Source organism: Triticum aestivum, chromosome 6B, assembly GCF_018294505.1.
Source record: "Triticum aestivum cultivar Chinese Spring chromosome 6B, IWGSC CS RefSeq v2.1, whole genome shotgun sequence".
Classification (NCBI taxonomy): domain Eukaryota; kingdom Viridiplantae; phylum Streptophyta; class Magnoliopsida; order Poales; family Poaceae; genus Triticum; species Triticum aestivum.
In genome coordinates, this window is record NC_057810.1 from 15,529,365 (window position 1) to 15,555,924 (window position 26,560).

Genomic DNA, 26,560 nt, shown 5'->3' on the forward strand with positions numbered 1-26,560 from the left:
CAATCTGTGAAATTGAAAAAAATGTAAGCAAATTCAACAAAAAGTTTCAGAATTTTAAAAAATTTAAGAATTTAAACAATCACGACTTTGAAAAAAAAATATTAGGATGTATTTTTAAGGCGAACTGAGGAGAGAAAGGCAAAACAAGATTGTTGGTAGACGACGGCCCTCGCGTGAGTAGGCATGGGTCACAAACAAAATGATCGCATACAAAACTTCATGTAGTTCGCTCGCAAACTGATGGAAAATTGTTGTGCTCATGCTTCATTTGAAAATTCTCACACAAAAAGAGATGGATGGTCTTCTTTGGGACATCCTAACTACATGCAAACGGACAAAAGAAGATGGTTGATCATTTTGTTGTATGTGTTGGGTCTTATTCGGTGTACAAACCAATAACGATCAATTACATGCATTATTACATGTAAAAAAACACATACTAGTACCAGCTGCTAAGAAAATACATGGTCAACATCAATTATTCATAGAGCCCACTAATACTACGATGACAACACCATCTGATAATCATCCAGAGTGCTCAACTTGTAGTTTCCTTGAAATTTATCATCCTCCAAATAACAACCACAAACACATATGCGTTGTCATACAACTTGTCGAAGAGGCGAAAATAGGAAACTCTCCATGTTTTGTTGAATAGTAGAGTGCAAAACACGACCCAAAGGCCAGCCACAAACCCAGACCCAAGTCCAAAGTAAAAGGATAATAGTAGCTCGTAAACCTTCTCACTTTTTTGTTGATTCACATGCTCAAGACCATTGTTTCCTGAGCAATTTCTTTCGAGAGGAGGGCCACACAGGCCAATGTTACCAGCGTATATGGACGGGTTCTCGGAGTAGATTGTGTCAAGTTGATTGCCTAGGGGAATTCTTCCAGTAAAGTTGTTATATGATAAGTCCAATGAGCTTAAATACGTCAAATTCGACAAGCTTGCCGGGATGTCATCATAAAGGTTGTTCCTTGAGAGGTCTAGTGACTCAATTGACTTCATAGCCCCAATCTCCGCAGGAATTTGTCCACTCAAGTGATTCCATGATAAGTTTAAATTCAACAGTCCATTGAGAGAAGTTAACTCCTCTGGAATTCGACCAACTAAATTGTCGAGTGATAGGTCAATACTCAGCACATCAAAAAATCCAATAATACCATACTTAAGTTCTTGGCGCTTCATTACAACAAGCAAAACTTCATTTTTCATAACTCCATAGTTGTTGGACCTGCAAGACTTGTGTGTCCCATGTTTCGTTGAGTTTGCTTGGGTCATTGCAGTTAATTTTGACAAAGAGCATGGTATAACTCCAGATATAATATTTTTGGCTAAATTCAAATGACGAAGGCAATACAGATTTGTGACAGTCGATGGAATATCTCCATGTAACAAGTTGTGGCTTAGTTGCAGATATTTCAAATTTACCAACTCTACAATCCATGACGGCAATGTTCCATAGAAGTTATTCCTTGAAAGATCTAGGAAAGCCAATCTTGAGTAGTTTCGGGCTGATGATGGAAACTTGCCGGAAAAGTTGTTATTACTCAAGAGGAGGTAAACCAAGCTAGATTCATGAGAACAACGAGGAAGTTCTCCCTCTAGAGAGTTGTATGACAATTCCAAGACAAGTAGGAACTCTAACTGACAAATATATTTAGGAATAGGGCCACTGAAGTAATTGTAGGATAAAGACAGTTCTACTAACAATCGAGATCCAAAATGTGATGGTAAAGGTCCCGAGAAAGAATTGTGTGATAAATCCATGTGCTCTAAGTTCTTCAGACCAAGCAGGTGTTCTTCTGTGATCATGCCATCAAGATTATTGTTGCTAAGGTCGAGATCAAACAAATGACCAAGCATACCGATCTTGGATGGCACATGTCCAGTAAGATGGTTACTAGAAAGATAAAGTTGCCCCAAATTAGTGCAATTCCCCAACCCCGGTGGTATTGCTCCACTAAGATGGTTGTCCGAAATGTCAAGTGTAAGTAACGCGGCGCAACTCGCAAAACCATGCGGTATATGTCCAGTGAGCAGGTTGTTGGAAAGAGAAAGATACCACAATCTAGTGCAATTCCCCAACCATGAGGGTATAGCTCCAATAAGATGGTTGTAAGAAAGGTCATAGTGCCATAAATAAGAGCACTTATCAATGCCTATCGGTATAGTTCCCGTAATGTTATTGTGAGAAAGGTCAAGCATAGTTAAGTTGTTTAATTGTCCCATACTATTCATCAGCTTTCCAAACATATTGTTGCTCTTCAACGTCAATTCTTGCAATCTGTTGGACCAACACTTTGGCAATTTCTCCAGAAACTCTGTTATGTTTCCAGAGGAGAGACTCCGGTCAAGCCGTAGTGTTCCCAAATCACATAGGTTTCCCAACTCCACTGTCATTGTGGTTCTGTTACCCATGTTGCTCAAATCTAACCACTGGAGGGAGGTCATATTTCCCAGTGCATCAGGCAACGGGCCATGGAGATTGGTATTTGAGAGGTGGAGGTACTCGAGGCTTGTTATGTTCCAAAACCAACAGGATGCAACAGGATGACCAAAGTAGTTACGGGAGAGGTCAAGGTACTTAAGATTTGTGGTGTATAGGTGTGGGAGGGATCGGGCTGCACTTGGAAGTGAGCAGTTAGAAAGGTCGAGGTACTCCAAGGAGGGGATCATGCTCACCACAAGAGGCCAATCAACAACTGAGCTGAGGTCCAAACAACTCAAGTCAAGATATGACAAGAGAGGTAGACGGGTTAACCATGAGATGTCTTTTAGGTCCCTCTCTTGGGTGATAGCCGGGACGGAGAGGTCGAGATATTCCAGCTTCGACAGGTTGCCGAGCTGAGGAGGCGCTTCACCATGGCAAAGCGTGTCGGAGAGATCGACATGTCTCAGGTTCTTGAAAGAACCCAGCAACTCTGGAAGACGATGCGCATGGTCACACAGTCCTGTGTAGGCGAGATCAAGGCTCTCCAGATGCTCTGGTGAAAGTAAGGAAGGACTTATCTGGCCGACCAAGAAAGAAGTCCACCAGCCCAGGTCAAGCTCGACGACATGGCCGGTCGCGTTGTCGCAGGTGACGCCTTCCCATCGGCAGCAATCTTGGTTTCCTTCGTGCCACGACACGAGGTCGTCCTCGGTGTCGTTGACGCCATGCTTGAAGGCCAGCAGGGCGTCCCGCTCGCGCGGTATGCAGCCCGCGGCGACTGCATGAGCCGACCGCGCGTCGGCGACGGGGAAGACGCTGCTCCAGGTTGCCGCTGCCGCCATGAGGAGCAGGACGAACTTGGCGGGCGAGTGATCCATGGCGTTGGTGGTAATGATCTGATCACACAGATCGGTGTGGCTTTCAAGGAGTGGGTTTCGGTTGCTACGAGTTGGAGTAGCACGATCTATGGTGTGGTGCACTTAAGAAGGCATGGGCAGGAGCGTACGTGACGGTGCACTTAGGCACTTAGCTACTGTACTAGCTAGTTAAGTGCGGTTGGTCCGGATATAATTTTCCTGTAGCAAAGTGCGGTTGGTCCTTCTTTAATCTTCATGTAGCTAGCAGTTAAGTGCGCACCTTCGAATTAGGTAACTTGGAGTCGTCGTTCAGTCGCGGGACTTCCTTCAGACAAGCCGTGTCTGCTTGTCTTGGAAGACCATCATGATTATTATTAACATTTTTTGTAAAGATATATAGCTTGTATTCCGCTTAAAGTTGGTGCACCATAGCGGTGTGAACCGCAACGGACACAATTATAATTATGACGATGCCAATAATTGGAAAATTAACATGAGCCACAAACATAAATGTGCATATGCAGTGATATTGATCTTTTATTAATATCATGTAAGAGAATAACTTAAAATGATTGCAACAAAAAGTCAGCCCAAGCCCGAGGTGGTGCATCACCTTGGAAGCAGTCCGGTATAAAGCGCTGATGCAAGTGGCTGGCTCCATAAAGGGCATTTTCGGCATTAAGCTTGGCTGAACTCCTTCAACTTTTTCAAACCGAAGTAATGTATGATAACTCAGATGCAGTCCAGCGTTGGAGCTCGGCTGCAAAAAGACACCTCGGATGCAGTCCGGCGATGGAGCTTGGACGCAAGAGGACACTGTTGCACAGGAAAAAGCTTCAAACCTGAGGTGCAGCATAAAAATAACAAGGCATTGATAAATGCCAGGAACTTAAAGGGGCTCCTCAGATACCCGACGTATGAACTCTTCGGATACACGTCGACGATCCTCAAGATCGGAGATGGGAAGATTTGTTGAACCAGTTTTCAAGACAGACGACCGAAGACGAAGAATAGTTCGGAAGAACCAAGGAGCGTCCCCAACTTGAAGACCGGTTCAAGGGGCTACTGACGGTGTCCTTGACTAGGGGATACTCATCACATCATCTTCCGACCAGTGGGTCGGGTCGAGGTCCCCCATGGCGGTTCACTAATGGGCCACTTTGGGCTACCAATGACACATACAAGGAAGATTCAACAAGACTTGGTGATCAAGACAAGGACTCCTCTCCATCGATGTAGCGACCATGACTCTTGTTATCCTAGGCCCCCGGTGCATTATATAAACCGTGGCTAGGCTAGTCAATAGAACATCTCATATTTATCCATCATACTATTAGGGTTTAGACTACAACATAAGATCTCGAGGTAGATCAACTCTGTACTCGATACATCTTCATTAATATAAACAAGAGCAGGACACAGGGTTTTACCTCTATCAAGAGGGCCCGAACCTCGATAAACATCGTCTTCTTTGTCTCCGTTACCATCGATCAGAGATCCGCAGCTCGGGACCCCCTACCCCGAGGTCTGCCGGTTTTTACACCGACATTGCCAATTCACGGCAATCTTGGCTCTCCTATTGCCATGACCCAAGGTGGCAAACGGTGTCATCATGGATGCCTTGCTTGAAAGCCATCAAGGCGTCCCTCTCGCGCCATAGGCAGCCCGCAACGGCCGCATGAGCAGGCTGCGCGACGGCGACGAGGAAGACACTGCTCCATGTTGTTGCTGCCATAAGGAGCAAGATGAACTTGGCAGGCGAGTGATCCATGGTGGTGGTGCTAGTGCCCACACAGCTCGGTGCAGCATCAAGGACTGGGCTTTAGTTGCATCGATGGTGCGCTAAAGAAGGGAGCTCCTATCTGACGCTAACTGCGTCAGGTAGTAGAGCAAACGCACAGGTGCATCACGAGTGGGCCTGCCTATCGCGTGCACTGTAGCGAACATCTATTGTAGCATGCAGTGTTCTGTTTTCCCTAGTTTCTTCTGGTTTTTCAATTTTTCTTTTTTCTTTTGTGTTTATTTCTCTTTTTTCTTTTTCTTTATTCATAAATTCACAATTTTCAAAAAATGTTCAGATTTTTAAAATTTATTCGCTTTTGTCCAAAAATGTTTGACATTTTAATTTTAGAGAAAGCTAAGTTCCTGCTGACTGGTCGCTAGCGATAGGCGCGTACGATCCCCGCATGCTTCCATCATCGTACATTTTAAATCCCGCGGCGTACGATTCCCGCATGCTTCCATCATCGTACATTTTAAATCCCGCGACATTTTTTTAAAAAGTAGCGGCAACAGGAATCGAACCCCGCACCTGCAGACTCACTACTAACTATGACTATACCTGGTGACCATATCAAAAAACCGGCTGTTTTGTTTAGAAGTGGGCTAATTCATTAGATATTTGATTACCGCGAGTAGGCCACTGTTATGGTGCAGCCCTCCATTTGCTTTTTTTTCTGTTAGGAATTGGTACTACTCGGATTTTGTTGTATTTCTATAGAGAATGCATTTCCGGTTTTTCTTTCACTCATGAATCATTGGTGGTTCACTTCTTGATGGAAGTAGGCATCCCCACGAGCACTCCGATGATGCCGAGAACGGTGTTGGTGGTGGGATCAAAGAGGATTCTACATGAGATGCACTTGGACATGTGGGAGATGTTGGCAAAGGGAAGGTGGCGCGTCGTATCATGTGGAATCCAAACAAATCTTCGTAGTAATTTGGTGAGCGAGGGGCCATCATAGGAGGGAAGACTATATGTAGTTCCAACATAATAATTATATAGTCACCGGGTTGTAGTTATCAACATGGTTATTTTTATAGTTACCAAGTTGTATATGTTATAGAAACATGATTATTGTAGACCGACTTACCCATTATTTGGTTACAAAAATCGTTGAAAATATTCCTTGGCAACTATTGTGTAAATAACATGATAATATAGGCTCTAGGACCTGATAATTTAACTACAAACACCATGATAATTTTGACCCAGAGAAAAAGATATTAAAAACATACAACCAATAGCTTTTTGTGTAAATAGTATAATAATATATGCTTCTGGACCTGATAACTTAGATATAACACACCATGATAACTTTGACCCGTGGAAAAAAGTTGTTGAAAACATACCACCGATCACTTCTGTGTAAAATCGTGATAATATACGCTTCCGGACATGATAACTTAGGTACAAACACCACGATAACTTATGACCTGTGGACAAAAGTTATTGATAACATACTCTATAAATAACATGGTAACACAGGCTCCCGAACCTGATAACTTGTGTACAAACACCACGATAATTTTTGACCCGTGAAAAAAAGTTACTGAAAACATACTTTGCAAATAGCATGGTAACACAGGATTCCGGACCTGATAACTTATGTACAAACACGACGATAATTTTGACCCATGAAAGAAGTTGTTGAAAATATACGCACAACTAAGTTGATAACTAACTTAGTCCAAGTGTGATAACTTTTGACTGGGAGGTGGAGGGACTTGTTGAAAAACACCCTTCGGTAATACGTGTGTGAATAGCATGGTAATATACACACAGCAAAGTTAATAACTTAGTTAATATAGGCCAGATAACCTTTTGACCGAAAGAAGTTGTCGAAACATACCAATAGTTTCAAAGGCCTTGTCGCAACGATTTTTTATGTGAAAATGGTTTTTTATCAGAGTGGCTATTTGAGTTACAAAGTACTTTAAAAAATATTAAATTTTGGTGGATTCCTCCCTGACATTAGCATTTTCCGTTCTCTAGGGCGCATGCATGTGCATGTGGAGAGAAGGTCGAAGAAATCATTTTTTATGCCCCAGTAATTTCTGTGTAAACAACACGATAACTTACGCTCAATTAGCATGATAACTTGCATATCATATGAGTAGTAAATTTCTATCTGAAAAAGTCGTCGGAACATACCAACATGGGATCTCGTTCGAAGATCTCATTCTGACGAATCTTTTATGTGAAAACAGTTTTTCGATCAAAGCGACGGTTTGAGCTACAAAATATCTTGAAAGTTTGAAATAGGGGGAATCTAGGATGACATTATAGTTTTGTCATCTAGTGCATATACACATAAGACGTATACTCTTAAGCTAAGCCAGTTTCTTTATTCACATATTACATTTGGAACATAGAAAGTTTGCCTGCAATTTTTAATAATATGAATGTGCTTATCATGCTAATATGCCCTTTCCTCTCAGGACATCCAACAAATACATTCCTCTCTAAACATGAGCCAATGACTACATTAATATCGCAATTATGAATCACAAGTTCATTTTAACATAGGCTGTGTAAGTAGGAAGGTTTAACATCAGTATATAATTTTCATCATACCTCCGTTTTTTGTATGATCTCTCAACCTGATGAGCTATCGAGGAAGTCTGCTTCCTGTAATTAGTACATATAACAAGTCAAAGCTTATGAAAATTATAACTCAACTACAATTTGAAAGATGTTAGGGAGAGATATTTTTTCATTGTTGATTTTTTCGGGTCATGTTTCTTTTCTTAAAAAGGAATGAAAAAAATCATTCATGAATAGACTATATTTTTTCTAAATGTAATGCTTTGGAGAGCACTGATTTGTACATATCTTTTTAATTTCATTTTTCTCATAAGAACATGCATGTGGCTAAGAAACAGTCAGGTATAGATTTTTTTTTTCTAAGAATGAAGCTTTGGAGAGCAATTATTTGTACGTAACTTTAGTTTGTTTTTTCTCAAGGGAACACACACGTGATTTTTCTTTTGGGTGATATCTGGGACATGGACTATGTTCCTAGCATGGGGCCTAAGGACGCATCATTTATGTGTCTTTTTTTAGCATATTTTTTTCTTTGAACATCAGTACAGACACAAGCGCTCATATGCACGCGCTTACACTCACCCCAATGAATGCACACACACCCTACCCTTATGAGCACCTCCGAAAGACTGAACCGGCATATCATCTTTATGAATGGAGAAGATAAATGGATTTTTTTTATCGGGACTTGAACGTGGGCTATTTTTCGTGCACGTGGGTTCAATCCCTTTTTTTACTTTTGGTATGTGTTGTTTTTTCCATTAAAAATTATATGACCATCAAAATTAAAATAAATATGTTTATGATTTTCTGGTGCTTGAAAATTAACGTATATTTTCAACTTATGTTACCCTTAGGTGATTTCACATAATCAAATTTATTGTTTCTGTTTTTTTTAGATTTCCCTTTTTCTAGGAAACCACGAGAGACCCAAGGGAGGAAGGCTCTCATACGTGGTAGATTTCCTTTTTTCTAGGAAACATAGTGTCCAAGGGAGTAAGACTCGTGTACGTAGTAATATGAGACAGCATGTCTTATATTTTATCAGATGGCTACTGGTATATTATATATTAATCAAACGGTCAAAATTCTCTAATTCTAAGGATTAACGTGGTGCCTTGTATGATGCCTCAAGTTAGTAAATATAAGATATAAGATATAAGAAACTAGTTTTCTAAAAAAAATCCTAGTAAAACACGTTTTGTTAAAATTGAATGTTAATTTTCTTTATGCAAACCCGCAGTGCGCTAGTTAGGTGCGGTTAGGCATGTGTTCACCTTCGAGTTAACTAACAATGAGTAGCTAGTTAAGTGCGGTTAGGAATGTGTGCACTTCCGAGTTAATTAACAATGAGGTAGCTTTAATTTCCTCTAGCTAGTTAAGTGCGGTTAGGCTTGGGTGCACCTTCAAATTAATTAACCGGCAGTGCGGTAATTCAGAACATGAAGTCGTTGTTCATCGCCGAGACCGCATAGTTGGTCCTCTTGACCCACCGTGGCTGCTTTTTTTAGGAAGATCATCATGACTAGTTTTATTGATTGCAGACGATAGTTACATCGTCCACACTCCACAGGGTTTTTCAAAAGAAAGCTAAGGTGTTCATTGACCCAACTACAAAAGATATTATATAGAAAACATAACCTAGCTATTGCATGAGCATCAACATTCGCTTCCGTCGGAAAATGTTTGATTTCGTCCTTCCTGGTGGGACTAATCATCTCCACACAATCAGCATAGATTACCCCCGCTGCATCCCACTGTTGATCCCGTCCCGAGCATGCATCAATTGCCTCCAGGTTATCAGATTCCGCCTGGAGACTATTACATCGCCTCGTTGCACCGCGAGCTGGAGGCCATGCATGCTTTTTAAACTTTCAAAGCTATCCACAAGACGTGTTCCAGGACCGCAGAACCAGATCGATCTTCCCGGGTAGCCTGAGCAATGAACGCGTCAAGACCAAGCTTTCTCCATAACTTCATCGTGAACACGCTTTTGAATACCACAATCCCTCTAACCATCCAACTACAGGTTGATTCGTACAGACCTTCCATGTTGGGCTGCTTGGAATCCGGCCAGTCGCGCAGAATCAAGAATGCACGTACGTATCTACTGTTGGTGGGGTCCCCCTATAAATAAGGGGTGCAAGTTTAAAAAGGATGTTGATTCATTAGAACATACTTACAGGCTAATTAAAACAGATAAGAGCAGAGCGAGAGATAAGAATGAAGTGCTGCTGCTTGGTGCTCCTGCTCGCGTTGCTAGGGGCCACAAGTGGCCGGCCGTATGACGAGAGCAATCTTGTTGTTCCCTCCACGGCCATGCTCGGCAGGTGCCCGAAGACATGCGGCAATCTGAGCTTCGCCTACCCCTTCGGCATCGGCTCCGGCTAATTCCGCGACCCCGACTTCAACCTGACATGTGTCGACAGCGGCGGCGGCACCACCAGGCTCTTCTTGCGCGACGGCATCACCGAGGTCTTCGCCAGCCACAATTCCGGCATCGAAGTCGGCTGGTCGGAGTACATAGGCGTCTCCTATGCCGACGCCATCCCCGTCGTCTCTGGCGTGGACGTTTACAACATGTCCTCCTGGTCACCTCCCGGGAGATCTTTCCTTCTATTCGGCGCCAAAATAAACGTCACGGGCTGCGGCTTCGACGTGTTGATGCTCGAACACGACACGGGCACCAGCTCCAAAGTCTGCTCCATCACCTGTCCCGGCCACGAGATCACGGAGACGACGGCCAGGCAAGACTGCAACGGCACCTGGTGTTGCTCCGTCCCATTTTGGTACAACCACCATGGATTTCAGTTCAGATTTGTCCGGCGGCGCGGCGAGGAAAGCAGGGGCCACCACACAAGTTCCCTATGGAACAAAATCAGCGTGATAACGGACTATGCAAACCTGCAGTGGAATGTGGTAGATAGGCCAAGATGTGTCGACGCTGAGGGAGACGCAGCCACCTACGCCTGCCTCAGCAACCAGAGCAGCTGCACCGATAGCCCCTTCATAGATGGAGGCTACTCGTGCTCCTGCAACGGCGGGTACGTAGGCAATCCCTCTGTCCCCGACGGCTGCTCGCGCGACAAAGGTAACCTTCATCTTTGTTCCCCTTAATTTTTAACAAATATCCTCTCATAAGAAAATTTCAGCAAGTTTGACTGTGCACTTTGTATATCATCACGGGAACAAGAATTGGTATAAAATCTACTTTCAAAGGTGGATAGTTATAATCTTACAAAGTGAACACATCCGTCACAAGAATGAAACAAAATATATAATATCGATACAAGACGTATCTTTCATGCCGGAAATATTCAAATCCAAATTTCTGAGGATTCTTAGAAAGATTCTTCTACTTGCCTTGGACTTGCTTGAGACTTACACTTCCAAAAAAACAAGGGAATCCATGCATATATAGAGGAAAAAAATTGACAAACTCTGCCGTGAATAGTAGAATTTGGGTTATCTACTATGAATGGTATTATTTGTCTTTTCTTTTTGTCAGTAAGTTATTTCGATCCGAACTTTTGTGAGGGGATGTATAAATATGAGTCTTTGCCCATATTTCAAAAAAAAATCATGATTTTCTATTGATTTCTCAGATTGTATTTTGTACTACTTCCTCGTACATTTCTAAATGAATATAGGCAATAGATTGAAACTGATATATTCCTTAGACTTAAAAAAGGTTTTTTCCAAAAATTACTAGCCACATAGATGGACAGATTTGATGACTATTTATGGTTACAATTTCCTATGGATATCAATATAAAAATTAGAGAGTTTCTAAAAAACTTTTAAAAAATCATAGGGAAATATGCAGAAAAGTTCTTAGGATGAGTGCTGACAAACACAACTCACAAGGAGAATGATTGATTTCTAACTCAAACTGAAATTGGATTCGATACCTACAGATTTATTTATGGCTAAATTTATTATCCTATTGCACATGAAAAATATTTGTAATGGTCGTTTAAAGTTCAACAAGGCATCCTAACTATCCAAACAAGCCATACCAACAATTAAATGTGGATCTCATATCTTTATCTTTATCTTTACTCTTATAAATATATGAGGGAAATATGATTGATTTGATTGATGCATTTTTTCAGATAATGTTTTTCATTTTGTACGAGCTCAGGGGCTATAGGGCGCTAATGTTAAACAACTAATAGTGGTAACATATAAAACAATTTACGAAACAATTATATCAATTTTTTGCATATATTAAAGAAAAATGCTAACATTAAACAATAGAGGATATTTGGATCCTGGGGAAATTCATCAATTTTCATTTCTAAAGTTTCACTAATTTGTGGAACTTTTAATAAATGGCGCACAAAAGGAAAAGCTAGGTAGGTTAACTTTGTCTTACAATAGTTCCCAACGATACAAAGGGTCCAAATAATGGGCATAGTGTAGGATCCACATGCGAAATTATGTCTTTAATTTGGTTGGTTACGTTAAACACAACGTGGCATACTACATTTTATCTAAAGAAACTTTTTTTGTGCAAAAATAGGATACAACCCAATTCAATGAGTAGCAAATTGCACCCGACGATGTGGGAACATTGACATCCCATTTCCATTTGGCCTAGACGAAGGTTGTTTTGCTAGGAAGGTATTCCAGCTCAATTGCACTAATGTGACGAACTCTACACTCCAAATGAAAGATGATGGATATCAAGTGACGCACATAAATCTTAATGAGGGGACCGTTGATATAAATTCATGGCATATTACCAACAGGAGGCGTTTCAGATTAACATTGATGAAGAACCTAATCTCTATATGGGTCCTTGGGGAACATCATCGGTGCAATGGGCAGTCTCTAACCTAACCTGCCAGGAGGCACTGATGGACATGTCTAGTTATGCATGTGTTAGCATCAATAGCACATGCTTAGTTGTAAACTGTACAATGGATGGTTTCTATGGTTATCGCTGCAAATGCTCACGGGGATTTCAAGGAAATCCATATGTCCGGAAAGGTTGTCAAGGTACTCTCTCTCAAACACTAGAAACAAAAAATATCCATTACAACCTTCTGTACAAAATAATCACCTACCAACTAGCTCTCTCACATGTATAATAAATTTACCTCTAACGGGTCTAACCTACATGAGATGCGGGTGCAGATATTGATGAGTGCAAGAATACAAGAGATATATGTGAAGAGGTTTGTCATAATACTGTGGGAAGCTACTGAAGGAAATATGCCCTAGAGGCAATAATAAAGTTATTATTTATTTCCTTATATCATGATAAATGTTTATTATTCATGCTAGAATTGTATTAACCGGAAACATGATACATGTGTGAATACATAGACAAACATATAGTCACTAGTATGCCTCTACTTGATTAGCTCATTAATCAAAGATGGTTATGTTTCCTAACCATAGACATGTGTTGTCATTTGATTAACGGGATCACATCATTAGAAGAATGATGTGATTGACATGACCCATTCCGTTAGCCTAGCACTTGATCGTTTAGTATATTGCTATTGCTTTCTTCATGACTTATACATGTTCCTGTAACTATGAGATTATGCAACTCCCGTTTACCGGAGGAACACTTTGGGTACTACCAAATGTCACAACGTAACTGGGTGATTATAAAGGAGTACTACAGGTGTCTCCGAAGGTACATGTTGAGTTGGCGTATTTCGAGATTAGGTTTTGTCACTCCGATTGTCGGAGAGGTATCTCTGGGCCCTCTCGGTAATGCACATCACTATAAGCCTTGCAAGCAATGTGATCAATGAGTTGGTTACGGGATGATGCATTACGTAACGAGTAAAGAGACTTGCCGGTAACGAGATTGAACTAGGTATTGGATACCGACGATCAAATCTCGGGCAAGTAACATACCGATGACAAAGGGAACAACGTATGTTGTTATGCGGTTTGACCGATAAAGATCTTCGTAGAATATGTAGGAACCAATATGGGCATCCAGGTTCCGCTATTGGTTATTGACCGAGAATAGTTCTAGGTCATGTCTACATAGTTCTCGAACCCGTAGGGTCCGCACGCTTAAGGTTTCGATGACAGTTATATTATGAGTTTATGAGTTTTGATGTACCGAAGGAGTTCGGAGTCCCGGATGAGATCGGGGACATGACGAGGAGTCTCGAAATGGTCGAGACGTAAAGATCGATATATTGGATGACTATATTCGGAGTTCGGAAAGGTTCCGAGTGATTCGGGTATTTTCGGGGGTACCGGGGTGTTACGGGAATACGAGGAAGAAGCAATGGGCCTCATGGGCCAAGTGGTGGAAGAGAGGAGGCAGGGCGCGCGGCCCCCCTAGCCTAAACAGAATTGGACTAGGGGGCCGGCCCCCCTTTTCTCTTTTTCCTCCCTCTCCTTCCTTCTCCTTCTCCTTCTCCTTCCCTTCCTTCCCCTCTCCTAGTTGGACTAGGAAAGAAGGGAGTCCTACTCCCGGTGGGAGTAGGACTCCTCCCTCGCGCGCCCTCCCTTGGCCGGCCGCCCCCTCCCCCTTGCTCCTTTATATACGGGGGCAGGGGGGCACCCCATGACACACAAGTTGATCTACGGATCGTTCCTTAGCCGTGTGCGGTGCCCCCCTCCACCATATTCCACCTCGGTCATATCGTCGCGGAGTTTAGGCGAAACCCTGCGCCGGTAGAACATCATCATCGTCACCACGCCGTCGTGCTGACGGAACTCATCCCCGAAGCTTTGCTGGATCGGAGCCCGGGGATCGTCATTGAGCTGAACGTGTGCTGAACTCGGAGGTGCCATACGTTCGGTGCTTGGATCGGTCGGATCGTGAAGACGTACGACTATATCAACCGTGTTGTGTTAATGCTTCTGTTTGCGGTCTACGAGGGTACGTGGACATCACTCTCCTCTCTCGTTGCTATGCCATCACCATGATCTTGCGTGTGCGTAGGAAATTTTTTGAAATTACTACGTTCCCCAACAGCTAATATTGCAGCAAGTGTCCAGATAAAATGGACTATGATAGTACAACAATGCAATGTACTTCAACAAAAAGAAAAAACCTTCTCTTAGGTGAATTTTGTATATCCATCACATTCGCTGGTAAGCAAAATAAAATAATGCAATACACTAGCTAAGAGGCGTTTAAATATTTTCAGGTATTATCATTGGGCTCAGTAGTGGCTTCGGGGTTCTACTTCTTAGCATGAGTGGTGTTTTCATTATACACAGGTGGAAAAGATACATCCAAAGCCAGTTACGGAGGAAATATTTTAGGAAAAACCAGGGTCTTCTTTTAGAACAGCTTATATCATCGGATGAAAATGCAAGTCAAAAGACAAGGATCTCAATGGGAGAGCTAGAGAAGGCAACAAACAATTTCCATCAAACACGTATCGTTGGACATGGAGGGCACGGCATGGTTTACAAAGGCATACTATCCGACCAAAGGGTAGTGGCCATAAAAAAGTCTAAGGTCATTGATCAAGGTGAGATCAACCAATTCATCAATGAGGTCGCCATCCTCTCTCAGATAAACCACAGGAACATCGTAAAGCTCTTTGGATGTTGTCTTGAGACAGAGGTACCTCTGTTAGTGTATGATTTTATCCCCAATGGATCATTGTTTGGTATTCTTCATTCTGATTCCGTCACTAGTTGTTTATCTTGGGCTGACTGCATAAGGATTGCTGCGGAATCAGCAGGAGCTCTCTCATATCTCCATTCCGCAGCTTCGATATCGGTCTTCCATCGTGATGTGAAATCATCCAATATACTCTTGGATGGAAACTACACAGCTAAAGTTGCTGATTTTGGGGCTTCGAGATTAGTTTCTATTGACCAGACTCACATTGTAACGAATGTACAAGGGACGTTTGGGTACCTGGATCCAGAGTATTACTACACTGGACACTTGAATGAGAAAAGTGATGTCTACAGCTTTGGTGTGGTACTCATTGAGCTACTTATTAGGAAAGAGCCAATATTCACAAGTGAATCAGGCTCGAAGCAAAATTTATCAAAGCATTTTCTTTCGGTGTTAAAAGCAAGACGGATTACAGAAATAGTAGCTGTCCAAGTTCTTGATGAAGCAACCGAGGAAGAGATTAGCAGCGTAGCTTCCCTTGCAGAGATGTGCCTGAGGCTCCGAGGTGAGGATAGACCTACCATGAAACACGTGGAGATGGCTTTGAGGGCTTTGCAAACAAAAAGGTTAAAATCCTACCATATTGATTCAATAAATGGAAAAGAGAAGGAACCATTTCTAAATCCAACAAGTGACAATGATAGCCCTGACAAGGTGGTTGCTGCTGATTCCAGTGCCAGTGCTAATTCTCCATCTGAAAACATAAAAACGTGTTATAGCTTTGAGCAAGAGTGCATGTCATATGATGGTGTATCACACTAGATGTAGGCATCAGTCATGTTAGAATTGTGTCGAATACGTGTGTACAGAGTTTTAATACTATTGGACTTATAATTAGCAGAGGGTTAGGTGTCTGAGTCGAACACGTGTAACCCAGGCCTAATATATAAAGGCACCATGGGGTAGCCAAAATAGACTAGAGAAAAGCTGGTAGGCTAGACATGAGATCACGAGAGGGATGGTCCAGGCTCCGGTGGCAGGGCTGATCGGACCGGCCAGGGCAGGGTGGTCGAGATTTGTCTGATGGTCTCGGTGTGCTTTCTCTGTAACACCCTGGTTTTCGCTTCTGTTTTTTTCCTTCACGGGATTTGACTCCCGTCTTTTTTCTTGATGTTATCGGATTTCTCTAGCTCTTGGGTATATGAAGATGGTCATTTAGCCTTGCCTTTCCTATCCAACCAGAGATTCTCCCCAGTCCAACCTTGCCACCCAAGATATATTCTCCGGACCTCGCCACCGAAACCCCACCTTTCGAGTTACCGGAAGGGAAACCCTAACTCTTCAGTTACAAAGGAACCCCGGTTTCCTTTGCTCTGTTGCTTCCCAAACTTTTCCCAATGATCATCCTATCTTTGTAAAACCAGGATATGCAAAAATATTGCCAAGCCATTTGAAATATTTTTTATTTATAATTAATTCCTTTTTCTGCCAGTTAAAGGAATTAAATCTAGGAAGATATCTATCCATGTCCAAAGTTCATGAAAACTTGTGGAGATATTCTTTGTGATCATATTGAGCTCTCATAAAAATATTGGCCATAATTAAATAAGGGAAATTGCATTTTCCTATTTAATGCCAATATTGCATTTTGGGCCCTTTCTAAAGGAACTACCATTTTGGCAGCCAGGAAAAATCCCAAATAAATTGTGGAGCTTATCCTATCCATATCTTCACCATTTTTATCAAGTACCCAAGTTCCATAGTTCAAAGTTTGAGCACTACATCAATTTGCAGATTCTGTCCAGTTGGGCAAATTGCAAAGGAAGTGCTTTATTCCTTGATCTATTTGAGCTGAAATTTTTCACGGTGATTAACATTGAAAAATCACTCATGGAAACGAAAAACCAGCTCAATCCATTCATCCACATCATTTTTTTTCCTAAGTTCCTGTACATTTGGAACCTCTGTGAAGCAAGTACCATTTTGGTGTACCCAAATGGTATGAAAATTTTACAGTGGCTTAATGTAACCAAATAACTCCCCTCCACCAAATTGCATCTCATTTAATTCAACCAATTGAGCACAGTATCAACATCTTCAACTATTACTAGTGGGGTCCATTCTACAGCAAGTGTCCTCAATTCTTATCCAAATGGCCTCAAATTTTACCAGGGCCTTCACCCTAGTATATATTGCTCCATGCCAAATCTCAACTCATTTTACCCAGTGATATATCCAGAACCCACTACAAGCACCTTCTGTCCAGAAGCTGTTCAGGGTTCCCTCGATCAACCTAGACCTTTCCTGGTCTATCCAGAGCCATCTCCTATCTATTTGAGCAGCGAGGAGATTCTTGGACAAGGTCCTAGAGCCGTCCAGTGCCCTGGACACGCGGTGCCCCTGGTGACCATGCAGGGTAGCATGCCAAAACGGTGCTCTGCATTCGGCCTGCTCCGTGCGGTCACTTCCGGCCGGCCGTGGCTTGTCCCGGCATGTCCAATAGCTCCGCGGCATCCACGTCGACGCTCTGGACCCTTCTTCCTCCTCGCGCCACGGCGAGCGCCGCCGCGGCCACTGTTCGCCCGTGACCTTTGAGATGTCACCTCCCTCCTTGGCTCCTTCCTCCCCGAGCCGACCCCTCTATCTGGCGTCGTCAGGTCGGCACCTCTCCCCGTTTTACAGCTGCTAAGTTTCGAATCATTTCTAAGGCTCGTTACGCTTCAAGATCAAGGATGTCATCGACAGATTTAGCAATTTCATTACCATTACTACCTAAAGAAACTCCGAACTAATTTGCATTATGAATAATCTCATCATCTGAGAAATGTAAAATAGAATTGGAAGTACTGACTGACATACCGGTAGTGACCTCAATGTCACGAAGCTTGGCCGCCCGCATGGCACACCGTAGCTGCATGCCATCAACATCCGGCTGGTCCTGGAGACGGCAGCTCATCCGTCGACCTTCGGACACGGGATCCGGAATCCCTCCGAAAGCGATGATCTCGTCTCGCGTGGTCCCTTTCGGGGTAAGGCCTCCTGCCCGACCCCCGAAAGGGCTCAACTGAGCTGAACCAGCCAGGCTAAGGCCATCTGCCGTCGGCCCTACAGCCGAAGCTCCACCAGCCACCACCGCCGCGGGGATTGAAGCGCCCAGTGTCGTCAACCGAGGACTACAGACAGGGGAAGCAAGCGGGCACAGAGCCACCTGCTCTACTGGCCCACCCTCACTGCGTCTGCCTTCCCCTGCAGGGGCGCCTTGGGAGAGGCAGAAGCGGGGGCCACCTGCCCGCACCCCCCCAGACCTGGCACCCCCTATGGTTGTTTGGTCCCGGTTCGTAAGCCAACCGGGACTAAAGGTTTTGGGTATTTGTCCCGTTTATTCTGTCCCGGTCTAAGAACCGGGACTAAAGGCCCTCTGAAACCGGGTTTAATGCCCTATTTTGCACTAGTGATCTGTGATGGTCCATATCATCGCACACAATTGGTTCCTAGCAAGTAGCAACTGTTTGCCAGGCAACGCACGCGGCTCATTTGGCAGAAGTGTGTGTGTTATTACAGTTTAACGCACATAGTTCGTACGAGTGAACTGTGTGCGCCGTATCGTACTCACATCTCCTTTCTAAATCATGCCCATTGGATAGGCCACCACACATGCTTCTTTTCCAGGTAGACGGTTTTTTTTTCCATCATTTGTGATGCCTGCATCACACACTGTTTCAAGGACTAGTGTCTTCAAAGTAGGGTTCTGCACCAGTGTTATTTTTCTTCTTGATATGATAGATACACGGTATGGTACAAGGTAAACTATTTTCAATTTCTGTGCACACTTGTAGAGCGATTTTTGGGTGGCCAGTGGACCGATCGATAGTATCACAAGGATGATTGCATCTGATACGCTGTCGAGTCCTAGCTAGGTTGTACACACGAAATGCAGATAGACAATCGATGGCAAGAGGACCGGGCAGCAGAATCCACACTCATGCATGGTACTATATGGACGACTGCACTCTTGAGTCTTGACGCCATACACGCTGTAATTGACTGGAAAGCATGCAAACGATGCACAAGTGCAGATGCATGCACGCTGGCTCGTTTATTTCCAAGATTCCCATGCAACTTCCCGCGGCTGCGGCAGGCATCCATCCTTGACTACTTATGCGTGTTCACATGCATTGATGCATGTAGTAGCTAGCTTCCATCATCATCATGGAGGTAAAGACCTGCGCTCGCTCCTCATGGCATACGCTGCCGAAGCAGTCTGCTAGAAGACGCCCGAGTCTCCAACTGGCACTCATGAAGCACGCCGAACCTACAGACGCTGCTCTTGTCGGTGAGCCGTCCCATTCATGCATGGTACCCGCCTGATTCATCCACACCATGAAGCCGTAGCTCGGCTCCCCAGTCTGACCACCAGTACCCAAGCACCGCTACACTTTTTCCAAGCCGAGTGCAGGCCGATTCGGTCGGCGCGACGACTGGCCGGGCTTCCATCATCATCTACTCCCTCCGTTCCTAAATATAAGTCTTTGTAGAGATTCCACTAGGTGAACTATATACGGAGCAAAATGGATGAATCTACATTTAAAATGCATTTATATACATCTGTATGTGGTTCATAGTGTAATCTCTACAAAGACTTATATTTAGGAACGGAGGGAGTAGCTACCAAGGATCCCGCGGGCGGCAGGATCCATACGTACGGATAGTACTATATATACTCCTTCCGTTCCTAAATATTTGTCTTTTTAGAGATTTCAAATGGTTACCACATATGGACGTATATAGACATATTTTAGAGTGTAGATTCACTCATTTTGCTCCGTATGTAGTCAGTTGTTGAAATTTCTAGAAAGACAAATATTTAGGAGCGGAGGGAGTAGACGACCAGTGCATGTGCATGCATACAATTTTTTCTTTCTTACACGGCAACTGGAAAGCACTCGTGAACAGGCCCACATGAAGCAGCTAGTAGCTAAAGATAGTGTGTAACCTTCCCGTCAAAAAAAGAAGAAGATAATTTGTACTCCCTCTGAGTCCTTTTTACTCTGCGTATTAGTTTTCTCTACAACTAGACCATAATCCATAATCCATTGTCCCGCCTGACTCATCCACACCATGAAGCCATAGCTCGGATCCCCAGTCTGACCACCGGTACCCAAGAACCGCCACACTTCGTCGAAGCCGCGTGCAGGCCGACTCGGTTGGCACGACGACTGGCCGGGCTTGCACATCCATCAGGGAACCCGCGCGAGGCAGGATCCACACGTACGGATAGTACAATATATCGACGACTAGCTATGGTGCATGCATACAATTGTTTCTTTCTTACGCGGCAACTGGAAAGCACTGGTGAACAGGCTCGCATGAAGCAGAGCTACTAGCTAAAGACAATCTGTAACCTTCCCGCATAAAAAAGAAAAAAATGGTGTAACCTGTAGAACAATGGTTCCCTGGACCTCTACGGTTAGAGCGCGTAGGTGATTGTACCGACTACAGTACTGGGCATACATGGCAGTACATACCGAGCACAGTACTCGCCATACTCCTGGGTCCCGAGCCACTAGATCATGACATATGTCTTGTATGCCGAGCAACGAAAAATCATAGCGTGCTATTTCAGTGTTATAGCGTCGCTAATAGCGTATCTGGAAGGACCACGTTATGTTTTAGCTAATTTATTCATCACGGTGTTATTCGCGCTATAGCAGAATATTTTGACGCTAAACCAAATAACGTTGTAGCGTTTTTGCATGTACTCCCTCCGTTCCAAATTACTCGTCGTGGTTTTATTTCAATTGAAGTAAAACCACGACGAGTAATTTGGAACGGAGGAAGTACCACACAACAACCCGTCAGCCTTGAACCTAGCTCTCATATGCTTCTCTATTTAGTTAGGAGTGCTCTCTTTTTTTGCTATTTCTGGAGGCCTTAAATTCTGTGATATATTTTATATTTTTATGAAAAATGCTATTCTCAAATATAGCACACTATAACTTGCATAGCACTTTGAGAAAGATGGTGCTAAATCTTGTAGCATCCTATTTTTTTCATGGATGCCGAGTGTTGTACACAGCATACATATCTTTGCCGATAGTGACTAATGCTACTTACACCACCACGGATTAGCTTTTTACGGTCCCTCTACAGAGGCCTTGAATATACTACCTCCATTTCAAACTAACTGATGTTTTGGATTTGTTCTAAGTCAAACTTGTTTAAGTTTAACCAAGTCGATAGAAAAATATAATAACATATAAAACATCAATTTAGTCTCGTGATACTATTTATGAGATGTATTTTCAAATTAAGTGTATTTGGTTTTGTAGATCATAGCATAAATTTCTATATAGTTGGTCAAACTTAAGCTGGTTTGACATAGAACAAACCTAGAACTCGAATTATTTTGGAACATGAGAGTACCCATTACAATATTTGTGTACTAGACTAGAGCGGTACTGGGCTCTAGGTCCATAAACAATGTAAGCTGAAAAAAAGAGATGTTGATTCATGATTAGAACACAGTACAACAGATAGGTGAAATCAACTCTCCAATTTGATCTGACTTTTCTCCTGATTTTCCTAAAGTTCCCTTCTCTCTACAACTAGACCATAATCCATGAACCAATTAAATGCAACATCATTTATACACAACATTTAACAGACAATAATCCATGAACCAAGTCATTTAGGATCGTTTTTTGTTCGTCCGTCCGGGCGTTTGAGATGGAAAGCAGAGCAGTCTAAAAATCTTCTACTACCATCTACACCCTCCGTCCCATAATATAAAAACGTTTTTGACACTACTGTAGTGTTAAAAATGTTCTTATATTTTGGAACTGAGGGAGTAAAATATTAAAATAGGTTCCCTAAAATAGCGCGTTAACAGTCAATGCATTTTGGAAGTGCCCTAAATGACTTGTTAATAAACCTTGACTGGTCCAAAAGCATGACGAGGACAGCCCACCTCTCGCGTACGCTGATATTTTTCACGAGGGATATGTGCACGGTAGCGACTGTCCTTGCAGAGGCCTCGAATGTACTTATTACAATATTGAAGTACCAGACTGGTAATGTGCTCTAGGCCTATAAATAATTGTTGAGTAAGGATGTTGATTCATCAGGACATATACTAAAGCAGATCGAGTACACTGAGACTGAGAGATGAGAATGAAGTTTCGCTTCTTCTTCCTCCTCATGGTTGCGTTGCTAGGGACGCAGACAACACGAGCGTCTGGCGCCCTAGCGACAAATGGCCGGGCGTATGAGGAGGGCAATCTTGTCATCCCGTCCCCGGCCATGCTCCGCGGGTGTCCGAAAACGTGCGGCAAAGTCAGCTTCGACTACCCGTTTGGCATCGGCTCCGGCTGCTTCCGCGACCCCGACTTCAACCTGACCTGCGTCGTCGACGGCAGCACGGGCACCCACAAGCTCTTCTTGCACGACGGTATCACCGAGGTCGTCGACGGCGGCATCGACGCTGGCTGGTCGCGCACCATAAGCATCGCCTATGCCAACAACGCCGTCGTCACCGCTGGCAAGGACGTTTACAACTTGTCCTCTTGGTCACCCCCCGGGAGATCTTTTGTCGGATTCAGTGGCAAAATAAACGTCACCGGCTGCGGCTTTGACGTGTTCATGCTCGACCACGACTCGAACTCAACCTTCAAGGTCTGCTCGACCACCTGCCCCGGTAGCGAGATCACGGAGGCGACGGCCAGGCAGAACTGCAACGGCACCTGGTGCTGCTCCTTCCCAATTATAAACGGTAACTTCCGTGGGTTTCAGTTCAGCTTTGTCCGGCTGCGCGGCCAAGACATCAGGGTGAACCGCACAAGTCCTCTGTGGAACAAGGTCAGCGTAACAACTGTTTATGCAAACCTGGGATGGAATGTGGCGGATCAGGCAAACTGTGCCGACGCTGAGGGAGACGCAGCGACCTACGCCTGCCGCAGCAACAATAGCAGCTGCGTTGATAGTCTGGTGACGCGTAGAGGCTACTGGTGCTACTGCAACGGCGGCTTCCTTGGCAATCCCTATGTTCCCCAAGGCTGCTCACGCGACAAAGGTAACACCTCTCTACCTAACGTAAACTAACTTGCGTGAAATGTAAGCTAACTCATGCCTGAATTAATTTAAATAAAACAAAATTATAATATCATTTGACTTGCAGTGCTGCAGCATCTTTTTGTTTTATAGAAAAACATGAACCTTCATTTTCTTTCAATTTTCAATGACAAGTATACTCTCAAGAAAGTTCAATAAGTTCCACTGCCTACTTAAGTTGAAGAAATCCTGGGACCACAATTTTACATGTGCCATAGTACTTATGTATCCACTTGCAACATTATTACGTCTTTAATTAGGCTAGTTATATGTTAAACACATAGTGGAACACTACATTTTTTTCTAAGGAATTTATATTTTCTTTGTGAAAATAGGATATAACCCAATTCCACGAATGGTAAATTGCACACGACAATGCGGTGACATTGAAGTCCCATTTCCATTTGGCATAGAAGAAGGATGTTTTGCAAGGAAGGTATTTCAGCTCAACTGCACTAATACGGTGTCCTCTATGCTCCAAATGGAAGATGATGAATATCAAGTGGCGCATATAAATCTTGACAAGGGGCTCATTGAAATTAAATATGCAGAATCTTACCAACAGGAATCTGTAAGGATTTACATTGACGAAGAACCTGATCTTTATATGGGTTTTATTGGACAAACATCCTTGGCACAGTGGGCTGTCGCTAATCTAACCTGCGAAGAGGCACAAATGGACAAGACTAGGTATGCATGTGTTAGCGACAATAGTGAATGCTTAGTTGTCAACTCTACAATGAATCGTTTCTACGGTTATCGCTGCAAATGCTCCACAGGCTTTCAAGGAAACCCATACCTCCGAGAAGGTTGTCAAGGTACTCTTTCTTTCTGTGTGAATTACAAAATGGTAATTATTTGTTCTATGACATTTTGTACAGATGATCTCCTAGCTAGCACTCTCTTTTCTTCAATAAATAACCCCTCATGGTTTAACCTAGATGAGATGTGGGTGCAGATATTGATGAGTGCAATAATACAAGGAGTATATGTGAAGAGGTTTGCCATAATACTGTGGGAAGCTACAATTGCATTAAGTGTCCTGATAAGATGGACTATGATGCTACGACAAAGCAATGTACCTCAATAAAAAAACAACATATATTTTTAGGTGAGCTCGTAGATCCATCACGCCAATAAGCAACATGAAATAATGCATTACACTAGCTAAGAGTGTTCGATATTTTCAGGTATCATCATTGGGTTGTGTAGTGGCTCAGGGGTTCTGCTTCTCAGCTTGACTGGAGTTCTCATGGTACGGAGATGGAAAAGATACATCCAAATGCAGTTACGGAGGAAATATTTTAGGAAAAACCAAGGTCTTCTTTTAGAACAACTTATATCGTCAGATGAAAATGCAAGTGACAAGACAAAGATTTTCTCCGTGGAAGAACTAGAAAAGGCAACAGACAATTTCCATCAAATGCGTATCGTAGGCCGCGGAGGCCACGGCATGGTTTACAAGGGCATACTATCTGACCAAAGGGTGGTGGCAATAAAAAAGTCTAAGGTCATTGAGGCAGGTGAGATCAATCAATTCATCAATGAGGTCGCCATCCTCTCCCAAATAAACCACAGAAACATCGTAAAGCTCTTCGGATGTTGTCTTGAAACTGAGGTACCTCTGTTAGTATATGATTTTATCCCCAATGGATCGTTGTTCAGTGTTCTTCATTCGGATTCAAGCACTAGTTGTTTATCATGGGTTGATTGCATAAGGATTGCTGTGGAAGCTGCAGGAGCTCTCTCTTATCTCCATTCCGCAGCTTCAATATCGGTCTTTCATCGTGATGTGAAATCATCCAATATTCTCTTAGATGGAAACTACACAGCTAAAGTTGCTGATTTTGGTGCTTCGAGACTAGTTTCTATTGACCAAACTCACATTGTAACAAATGTACAAGGCACATTTGGGTACCTAGATCCGGAGTATTACTACACTGGACAACTCAATGAGAAAAGTGATGTCTACAGTTTTGGTGTGGTACTCATTGAGCTACTTCTGAGGAAAGAGCCAATATTCACAAGTGAATCAGGCTCGAAGCAAAACTTGTCAAACTATTTTCTTTCGGGGTTGAAAATGAGACCGGTTACAGAAATAGTACATGCTCAAGTTCTTGATGAAGCAACTGAGGAAGAGATTAGCAGCGTAGCTTCCCTTGCAGAGATGTGCTTGAGGCTCCGAGGTGAGGATAGACCGACCATGAAACATGTGGAGATGGCTTTGAGGATTCTGCAAACAGAAAGGTTAAAACTGTGCAATGTTGATCCAAAGAACGGACAAGAGAGGGAACCAGTGCTAACTCCACCAAGAGGAGAGGATAGCTCTGATGAGTTGGTTGCTTCTGATTGTGCCAACGCTAATTTTCCATCTGAAAACATCAAACAGTGCTATAGCTTTGAGCAAGAGTTCATGTCATATGATGGTGTTTCACGCTAGATGTGTGTATAAATCTAGCCTCTACGCTTACTGCGCCTCTGATCATTCGTCCTTTATGTATCAATAAATAAGCACATATGTATGTTTTTAAGGCCATGCACGATGTAGCCATGTAGTCGGTAGTGTAAGTTTTACTTCACAGGTCTGTTGTGAAGAAACTACTATACCAAACTTTGTGTTATCCTGTGAAGTCCACTCTATGTAGGTTGTCTAGCTTCATTCTTGAGTGGCCAAAAAAACACGAGATTTGTGAAAGATATAGATTGAAAGGTATCAGCACATGCCAAATGAGGCATTAGACAAAGCAGGATCCATTCTGGTACACTAATAGTGTTATAATAAATATGATAAAAGTATATCTTTTATCCCTGGAATCTTTCAAAAGTATAGAAATGGTCCCTGAAATCCAAAATCAGCAAACCTTAGTCCCTCAATTTAACGAATAAGTTTAGTCCGTCGTACCGCTTCGGGTGGTTTTGACCGGGTCTGCGTCCACGTGGCAACCCCTGGTTGATCTTCTTCCTTCTCATTCTAACTCACCTGGGCCTTTCGTTCAGCAGTTAGCATGCGTCGAGCAACATGAGGAGGGCGTTGGCGTCGAGGCCTTCGGCGAGGTTACTCTAGTCCTTGGTGGCCTTCGTAAGACTGCTCCGACCCGCGTTACCTAGCGTGCCACCCGTGGGATCGAGATAGAGGCTGCCACCGGCCGCACACACAGCAACGCCTCACTCTCCACTGTTGGCGTTGACACACTGCCGAGGATAACTGAGCGCGAGTGCCACTGGAGGGAGACAAGTCTTGTCAGCCCATCGACGACCTCCCTGCCACGGA

General features: G+C 43.3%; 2 protein-coding genes and 1 pseudogene across 2 annotated transcripts; 2 read left to right on the plus strand and 1 right to left on the minus strand.

The window, feature by feature from the left end:
* Window positions 1–450: 450 nt before the first annotated feature.
* Window positions 451–3,368, minus strand: LOC123133147 (receptor-like protein EIX2). Its single transcript, XM_044552685.1, has one exon. The coding sequence runs from the start codon at window positions 3,311–3,313 to the stop codon at window positions 539–541; it is 2,775 nt and encodes a 924-aa protein (XP_044408620.1). The 5' UTR covers window positions 3,314–3,368; the 3' UTR covers window positions 451–538.
* A 6,474-nt stretch (window positions 3,369–9,842) lies between these two features.
* On the plus strand, window positions 9,843–16,005 carry LOC123138621 (putative wall-associated receptor kinase-like 16; annotated as a pseudogene).
* A 6,348-nt stretch (window positions 16,006–22,353) lies between these two features.
* On the plus strand, window positions 22,354–25,963 carry LOC123133148 (wall-associated receptor kinase 3). Its single transcript, XM_044552687.1, has 2 exons — window positions 22,354–23,251; window positions 24,480–25,963. The coding sequence occupies exons 1-2, from the start codon at window positions 22,354–22,356 to the stop codon at window positions 25,727–25,729; spliced, it is 2,148 nt and encodes a 715-aa protein (XP_044408622.1). The 3' UTR covers window positions 25,730–25,963.
* Window positions 25,964–26,560: the final 597 nt, after the last annotated feature.